Source organism: Carcharhinus amblyrhynchos, unplaced genomic scaffold (assembly GCF_965287045.1).
Source record: "Carcharhinus amblyrhynchos unplaced genomic scaffold, sCarAmb.v2.hapA scaffold_984, whole genome shotgun sequence".
Lineage (NCBI taxonomy): Eukaryota > Metazoa > Chordata > Chondrichthyes > Carcharhiniformes > Carcharhinidae > Carcharhinus > Carcharhinus amblyrhynchos.
Window position 1 is genome coordinate 14,440 of NW_027650724.1, and position 8,817 is coordinate 23,256.

An 8,817-nucleotide genomic window follows, 5' to 3' on the forward strand; every position below is an offset into this window, starting at 1 on the left:
GCCATACATCCCCTTCTATCTTTGTAACCTCCTCCAGCCCCCTACATCCCTCTGTATCTCTGTAACCTCCCCCAGCCCACAACCCTCCCTGCCTTTGGAACCAACAACCTCTGAAATGGTTGAGCGAGGCACTCAATTCAAGGGTCAGTTAGGAATGGGCGACATATATTGGTGCTGCCCACTGACCCCATGTCCCAGGAAAGAATAATTTGATGGAAGCTCTGACAGTTTGGGGGCTGCAGAAGGTTGCTGAGACTGGGTGAGCAGGGAGATGGGGGTGGATTTGAGGCTGAGGTAGAGAATAGCTGGTGTCAGCAGCGTTGTCACAATATGGTCTGAGTGGGGGATGGGTGAGAGGGGTGGGTGCGGGGGAATCAGAGTCAGGCCCCTCCCAGCAGAGCTCTGAGGCACTCACCATGTCTGGCCAAATTTCAGTGTTGCTGAGCCTGGCCATTCTGGCCATCTTTGGGACTGTTCCCAAGTTGCTTGAGGAGCCAGGAGCACCGGCCCTACCCTGGATTCAGCTGTCATTTGTCTCGCACAACCCCTTGACTCTGAGGTGCCCGGGTGGGCAGCGGAGCGGCCGAGTCTACTGGCAATACACCAATGGCAGCACAGTGACGGCGGGGAAGGCACGCACCATTGCGGGACCCTGGGCTGCCCGGTACTACCGGGGACCCCTCAAGGAGCTGAAGCTGCGAAGTCGGGTGCACTGGGATCAGCTGGTTGTCCATCCGGCCTGGGTGGCTGACTCGGGCCTCTACACCTGCAAGGATGGCGGACGCACACTGGCACGCTACCAGGTGGAGGTGCAGGACGCTACTCGCCTCCATATCTCCCATGCCAGCCTGGGTCAGGGGGCCCTGGCCAAGCTCACCGTCCCACAGCGGGCTCAGCTCTTTACCCGCTGGGGCTCCTGGCAGACCTGTGACCGGTGCGGGGCCCTGGGCGAGCGCAAGCGGTTGGGTTACTGCTACGCCCGACCAGCTTCTGCCCCCCAGGGCCTGGCAGTACCCTGTGGGCTGCTGGGGCTGGAGCTGCCCCCCCGGGGCCCTGAGCTGAGGATGGAGGCATGCCAGGTCAGCTGCCCTCCTCTGCCCCCACCGGCCCTCCCGCTCCCCCGCACCCTTCAGGCCCGGCCGGGGCAGAGTGTGGAGCTGGCCTGCCCGGGGGCCTCTATCCATGTGCCGGTGTCCTGGCAGCGGGACGGGGTCCCTCTCACCTGGCTGGGGCTGCTGGGCCGTGGGGGCAACGTCGGCCACTCGCTCGACCTGCTCACCGGGGGCGCCAGCTACCGCATCGCTCGGGTGGCTGCTTCCGATCGCGGCCTGTACCGCTGCCTGGTGAATGGTCGCCAGGCTGCTGCCTTTCGTTTGGACCTGCCCACTGTACCCCATCGTCGACGCTTCAACCTGGGCCGCCTGCTGGCTGTGGCCCGAGCGCTGGTGGCCACTTTTGCTGCCCTTTTTGTGGGCAGTGCCATCCTGGAGCTGGTGGGCTGTTGCTCATCTGACTCGACCCCTTGTCTGGGCTACTGAAGACCTGTCTGGCTGCTCAAGTAGCCTCCCGCTCCTGCTGCTGAGGGAGCTCCTCTCCCACTCGACTCTCACTTCCAGTCTTGCTGGGCAGATTAGCCAACCAAAATCATTAAAACAGTTTATATATTTACCAGAAAGTGGATTTGGCCCTCATTCGTTCAGACACAAACATCCAGAGAAACGCAGTGAGGGGATAGGGATGGGTGCTGTCCTCGACGGGTCAGGATTAGGGATTGGAGGCACTTCCGTCTTGCCCCTTCAACTTACCCTGTTTACCCCATCCCCCTCACTCTCTCCATCATCCTGTCCCTCCGTCCCTCTTCGTTACCCTGTCCCTCCGTCCCTCTTCGTTACCCTGTCCCTCCGTCCCTCTTCGTTACCCCGTCCCTCCGTCCCTCTTCGTTACCCCGTCCCTCCGTCCCTCTTCGTTGCCCCGTCCCTCCGTCCCTCTTCGTTGCCCCGTCCCTCTTCGTTGCCCCGTCCCTCCGTCCCCCTTCGTTGCCCCGTCCCTCCGTCCCCCTTCGTTGCCCCGTCCCTCCGTCCCCCCTCGTTGCCCCGTCCCTCCGTCCCCCCTCGTTGCCCCGTCCCTCCGTCCCCCCTCGTTGCCCCGTCCCTCCGTCCCCCCTCGTTGCCCCGTCCCTCCGTCCCCCCTCGTTGCCCCGTCCCTCCGTCCCCCCTCGTTGCCCCGTCCCTCCGTCCCCCCTCGTTGCCCCGTCCCTCCGTCCCCCCTCGTTGCCCCGTCCCTCCCTCCCCCCTCGTTGCCCCGTCCCTCCCTCCCCCCTCGTTGCCCCGTCCCTCCCTCCCCCCTCGTTGCCCCGTCCCTCCCTCCCCCCTCGTTGCCCCGTCCCTCCCTCCCCCCTCGTTGCCCCGTCCCTCCCTCCCCCCTCGTTGCCCCGTCCCTCCCTCCCCCCTCGTTGCCCCGTCCCTCCCTCCCCCCTCGTTGCCCCGTCCCTCCCTCCCCCCTCGTTGCCCCGTCCCTCCCTCCCCCCTCGTTGCCCCGTCCCTCCCTCCCCCCTCGTTGCCCCGTCCCTCCCTCCCCCCTCGTTGCCCCGTCCCTCCCTCCCCCCTCGTTGCCCCGTCCCTCCCTCCCCCCTCGTTGCCCCGTCCCTCCCTCCCCCCTCGTTGCCCCGTCCCTCCCTCCCCCCTCGTTGCCCCGTCCCTCCCTCCCCCCTCGTTGCCCCGTCCCTCCCTCCCCCCTCGTTGCCCCGTCCCTCCCTCCCCCCTCGTTGCCCCGTCCCTCCCTCCCCCCTCGTTGCCCCGTCCCTCCCTCCCCCCTCGTTGCCCCGTCCCTCCCTCCCCCCTCGTTGCCCCGTCCCTCCCTCCCCCCTCGTTGCCCCGTCCCTCCCTCCCCCCTCGTTGCCCCGTCCCTCCCTCCCCCCTCGTTGCCCCGTCCCTCCCTCCCCCCTCGTTGCCCCGTCCCTCCCTCCCCCCTCGTTGCCCCGTCCCTCCCTCCCCCCTCGTTGCCCCGTCCCTCCCTCCCTCCCCCCTCGTTGCCCCGTCCCTCCCTCCCTCCCTCCCCCCTCGTTGCCCCGTCCCTCCCTCCCCCCTCGTTGCCCCGTCCCTCCCTCCCCCCTCGTTGCCCCGTCCCTCCCTCCCCCCTCGTTGCCCCGTCCCTCCCTCCCCCCTCGTTGCCCCGTCCCTCCCTCCCCCTCGTTGCCCCGTCCCTCCCTCCCCCCTCGTTGCCCCGTCCCTCCCTCCCCCCTCGTTGCCCCGTCCCTCCCTCCCCCTCGTTGCCCCGTCCCTCCCTCCCCCCTCGTTGCCCCGTCCCTCCCTCCCCCTCGTTGCCCCGTCCCTCCCTCCCCCCTCGTTGCCCCGTCCCTCCCTCCCCCCTCGTTGCCCCGTCCCTCCCTCCCCTCGTTCCCCGTCCCTCCTCCCCCCTCGTTGCCCCGTCCCTCCCTCCCCCCTCGTTGCCCCGTCCCTCCCTCCCCCCTCGTTGCCCCGTCCCTCCCTCCCCCCTCGTTGCCCCGTCCCTCCCTCCCCCCTCGTTGCCCCGTCCCTCCCTCCCCCCTCGTTGCCCCGTCCTCCCTCCCCCCTCGTTGCCCCGTCCCTCCCTCCCCCTCGTTGCCCCGTCCCTCCCTCCCCCCTCGTTGCCCCGTCCCTCCCTCCCCCCTCGTTGCCCCGTCCCTCCCTCCCCCCTCGTTGCCCCGTCCCTCCCTCCCCCTCGTTGCCCCGTCCCTCCCTCCCCCTCGTTGCCCCGTCCCTCCCTCCCCCCTCGTTGCCCCGTCCCTCCCTCCCCCTCGTTGCCCCGTCCCTCCCTCCCCCCTCGTTGCCCCGTCCCTCCCTCCCCCCTCGTTGCCCCGTCCCTCCCTCCCCCCTCGTTGCCCCGTCCCTCCCTCCCCCCTCGTTGCCCCGTCCCTCCCTCCCCCCTCGTTGCCCCGTCCCTCCCTCCCCCCTCGTTGCCCCGTCCCTCCCTCCCCCTCGTTGCCCCGTCCCTCCCTCCCCCCTCGTTGCCCCCGTCCCTCCCTCCCCCTCGTTGCCCCGTCCCTCCCTCCCCCCTCGTTGCCCCGTCCCTCCCTCCCCCTCGTTGCCCCGTCCCTCCCTCCCCCCCGTTGCCCCGTCCCTCCCTCCCCCCCGTTGCCCCGTCCCTCCCTCCCCCCCCGTTGCCCCGTCCCTCCCTCCCCCCCGTTGCCCCGTCCCTCCCTCCCCCCCGTTGCCCCGTCCCTCCCTCCCCCCCCGTTGCCCCGTCCCTCCCTCCCCCCCGTTGCCCCGTCCCTCCTCCCCCCCGTTGCCCCGTCCCTCCCTCCCCCCCGTTGCCCCGTCCCTCCCTCCCCCCCGTTGCCCCGTCCCTCCTCCCCCCCCGTGCCCCGTCCCTCCCTCCCCCCCCGTTGCCCCGTCCCTCCCTCCCCCCCCGTTGCCCCGTCCCTCCCTCCCCCCCCGTCCCTCCCCCCCTCCCTCCCCCTCTCCCCCCCCCCCTCCCTCCCCCCTCTCCCTCCCCCCCCTCCCTCCCCCCTCTCCCTCCCCCCCCTCCCCCCCCTCTCCTCCCCCCCCCCTCCCCCCCTCCCCCCCTCCCCCCCTCCCCCCTCCCCCCCCTCCCCCCCTCCCCCCCTCCCCCCTCCCCTCCTCCTCCCCTCCTCCTCCCTCCCCTTCTCTTCCTCCCTCCCTCCCCTTCTCTCCCTCCCTCCCTCCCTCCCCTTCTCTCCCTCCCTCCCTCCCTCCCCTTCTCTCCCTCCCTCTCTCCCTCCCCTTCTCTCCCTCCCTCCCTCCCCAATCCCCGTCACCCTCTCCCTCCCTCCCTCCCCAACCCCCCGTCACCCTCTCCCTCCCTCCCTCCCCAATCCCCGTCACCCTCTCCCTCTCTCTCTCTCCTCCCCAATTCCCGTCACCCCCCCCCCCCCTCCCCAATCCCCGTCACCCCCCTCCCCAATCCCCGTCACCCCCTCCCCCTCCCCCCCCCCTCCCCAATCCCCGTCACCCCCTCCCCCCTCCCCAATCCCCGTCACCCCCTCCCCAATCCCCGTCACCCCTCCCTCCCCCCCCAATCCCCGTCACCCCCTCCCTCCCCCCCCAATCCCCGTCACCCCCTCCCTCCCTCCCTCCCCAATCCCCGTCACCCCCTCCCTCCCTCCCTCCCCAATCCCCGTCACCCCTCCCTCCCTCCCTCCCCAATCCCCGTCACCCCCTCCCTCCCTCCCTCCCCAATCCCCGTCACCCCCTCCCCCCTCCCCCCTCCCCAATCCCCGTCACCCCCTCCCTCCCCCCCAATCCCCGTCACCCCCTCCCTCCCCCCCAATCCCCGTCACCCCCTCCCTCCCCCCAATCCCCGTCACCCCCTCCCTCCCCCCCCAATCCCCGTCACCCCCTCCCTCCCCCCCAATCCCCGTCACCCCCTCCCCCCTCCCCACTCCCCGTCACCCCCTCCCCCCTCCCCCACTCCCCGTCACCCCCTCCCCCCCCTCCCCACTCCCCGTCACCCCCTCCCCCCTCCCCACTCCCCGTCACCCCCTCCCTCCCTTCCTCCCTCCCCAATCCCCCTTACACTGCCCTGCCCTCACTCTCTTCCCTGCCCCATTACCTCTGCCCTCCCCTTGCCCGATTGTTTTCTGTTGAATGGGTAATAGAGGATGATGTTGATGTCACAGAGGAGCTGAGAGCTGTCAATTGTCTCGGATCATCCAGAACGATGGCATGGCCACTTGAGTAGGATGCCTCTCTTAGAAGGAAAGTTTCAACAATGGTTTTTTGGGGCTGTGGTGATTTTGGTTGGGGGATGTCTTGATTATTTGGGAGCTGTATTTTTTTTTGATGGGGAATAGCTTGTTTTTTGTGGGGGAGGGTGTGTGCTGTTTTTGACTGGGGAATGTGTTGGTTTCTTTGGAGTTGTGTTTTTGGTCGGGAAATGTGTTGGGTTTTTTTGGAGTTGTGTTTTTGGCTGGGGAACGTGTTGGGTTTTTTGGGAGTTGTGGTGCTTTTGGGTGAGGAATGTGTTGGTTTTTTTTCGGAGTTGTAGTTTTTTGGGTGGGATCTGATTTTTTTTGGAGTTGTGTTTTTGGGAGGAATGTGTTGGGTGTTTTTTTTTGGAGTTGTGTTTTTGGCTGGGGAATGTGTTGTGTTTTTTGTACTCGTGGTTTTTTGGGTGGGAATCTGATTTTTTTTGGAGATTTGTTTTTGGGTGGGGAATGTATTGGTTTTTTGGTCGAGGAATGTGTTGGTTCTTTTGGAGTTGTGATGTTTTTGGGTCAGGAATGTGCTGGATTTTTTTTGGAGATGGAATATTTCTTGGGGAATTTGTAGGTTCTTTTGAAGCTGTGGTGTTTTTGAGTCAGAAATCTGCTGGGTTTTTTGGAGTTGTGTTTTTGGGGTTAGGAATGTGCTGGGTTGTTTTGGAGTTGTGGTGTTTTTTGGGTGAGGAATGTCTTGGTTCTTTTAGATTTGTGATGTTTTTGAACATAAGAAATAGGAGCAGGAGTAGGCCATCTAGCCCTTCGAGCCTGCCCCGCCATTCAATAAGATCATGGCTGATCTGTCGCTGCTCAGTTCCACTTGAATGTGCTGGGTTTTTTTTTTGGAGTTGTATTTTTCTTTGGGGAATGTGTTGATTTTTTTGGATTTGTGTTTTTGGGTGGGAAATGTGTATGTGTTGGTTTTTTGCACTGCAAATGTGTTGGTTCTTCTGGAGTTGTGTTTTTGGGTGAGGAGTGTTGGGTTTTTCTTGGAGTTGTGGAGTTTTTGGGTGGGGACTATGTTGTTTCTTGGATGGGAAATTTGCTTTTTTTGGATTTGATGTTTTTAGATCGGGAATGTGGTTCTTTTGGAATTGTGATGTTTTTGGTTGGGGAATGTGTTGAGTTTTTTTGGAGTTTTTGTGTTTTTGGGCGTGGAATGTGTGGGCATTTTTGGAGTTGTGTTTTTGGTTGGGGAATGTGAGTTTTTTTGGAGTTGCGGTGTTTTTGAGTCAGGAATGTGCTGGTTTTGTTTTTGGAGCTGTGGTTTTTATGGAGTTTTGGTGTTTTTGGATGGGAATCTGATTTTTTGGAGTTATGTTTTTGGGTGGGGAATGTGATTTTTTTGGATTTGTAGTGTTTTTGGGTGGAGAATCTGTTGGTTTTTTGGAGTTTTGGTGTTCTTGACTGGAGAATGTATTGGTTTTTCAGGCCGGGAATGTGTTGGTTCTTCTGGAGTTTTGGTGTTTTTGAGTGAGGAATGTGTTGGGTTTTTGAAGTTGTGGTGTTTTGCGACCTTGAATGTGCTGATTTTTTTTGGATTTGTGTTGTTTTTGGGTGGGGAATGTGTTGGTTTTTTGGGCTGGGAATGTATTAGTTCTTCTGGAGTTCTGGTGTTTTTGAGTGGGGAATGTGTTGGATTTTTGAAGTTGTTTTGCAGCGTTGTATGTGTTGATTTTTTGGTGTTGTGGTGTTTTAGGGTGGGGTATACGTTGGTTTTTTGGAATTGTGATGTTTTTGGATAGAGAACGTGTTTTTTTTTTTGCAGTGTGGTATTTTTGTATGGAGGATATGTTGGTTTTTTGAGTTGTAGTGTTTTTGGGTAGAAAATATGTTGGTTGTTATGGAATTGTGTGTTTGGGCTGGGAATGTGTTGGATTTTTGGAGTTGTGTTTTTGGGCAGGAGTGTGCTAGTTTTGTTTTTGGAGTTGTGGTGTTTTTGTGGGGAATGTGTTGGTTTTTTTGGTAGTCATGATGTTGAGATGCTGGCGTTGGACTAGGATAAACACAGTAAGAAATCTCTCAACGCCAGGTTAAAGTCCAACCAGTTTATTTGATAGTAATCCCACAAGCTTGTGGGAATAAACTGGTTGGACTTTAACCTGGTGTTGTGAGACTTCTTACTTGGTTTTTTGGGTCAGGGATGTATTGATTCTTCTGGAGTTGCATTTTTGGTGGAGAATGTGTTAGTCTTTTTTGGTGGAGAATGTGTTAGTCTTTTTTGGTGGAGAATGTGTTAGTCTTTTTTGGTGGAGAATGTGTTAGTCTTTTTTGGTGGAGAATGTGTTAGTCTTTTTTGGTGGAGAATGTGTTAGTCTTTTTTGGAGTTGTTTTTGGGCAGGAATGTGCTGGTTTTCTTGGAGTTGTGGTGTTTCTGCATGGAGAATGTGTTGGTTTTTTGGGCCGGGAATGTATTGATTCTTGAGTTGTGTTTTTGGTGGGGAATGTGTTGGTTTTTTTTGGAGTTGTGGTGTTTTTGTTTGGGTGAGTGTGTTGGGGTGTTTGGCTGTGTTTTTTGGCTGAGAATGTTTTGGTTTTTGTGGAGTTGAGATTTTTTTTGGTGGGGAATGTGTTGTTTTTTATTGAGTTGTGATACTTTGGGGCTGACAATGTGTTTTGGGGTTTTTTTTGGAATTCTGTAGTTTTGGGGTTGGGAATGTTTTGTTTTTGGGTGAAGAATATGTTGGTTTCATAGAATCCTACAGAGCAGAATGATGCCATTTGGCCCATTGACCCTGCCAATCACAATCCCTTACTGGCCCTATCCCTACAACCCCATGCATTTTACCTATCCATTCCCCCTGATACTAAGAGGCAATTTAGCATGACCACTTCATCTGACCTGCACGTCTTTGAACTGTGGGAAGAAAGCAGGGCACCCAGAGAAAACCAATGCAGACACGGGGAGAATGTGCAAACTCCACACAGACAGTGGTCCAAGCCAGGAATCGAACCCGGATCTTTGATGCTGTGAGGCAGCAGTGTTAACCACTGTGCTGTGGCATAGCATAATAGCTACTGAGATCTGTTGGGAGTATTGTATCTTTTTATCCTGTTGGTTCTCACGTCCTTTGTCCTTCATGTGTCCCCCTGCTGACCACTGACCTGGGCAGTATAAT

The 8,817-nt window shown here is 60.0% G+C and overlaps 1 protein-coding gene across 1 annotated transcript; it reads left to right on the forward strand.

The window, feature by feature from the left end:
• The first annotated feature begins 401 nt into the window (after positions 1–401).
• Positions 402–1,680, forward strand: LOC145340405 (protein FAM187B-like). Its single transcript, XM_080184876.1, has one exon. The coding sequence runs from the start codon at positions 417–419 to the stop codon at positions 1,536–1,538; it is 1,122 nt and encodes a 373-aa protein (XP_080041002.1). The 5' UTR covers positions 402–416; the 3' UTR covers positions 1,539–1,680.
• The last annotated feature ends 7,137 nt before the right edge of the window (positions 1,681–8,817 follow it).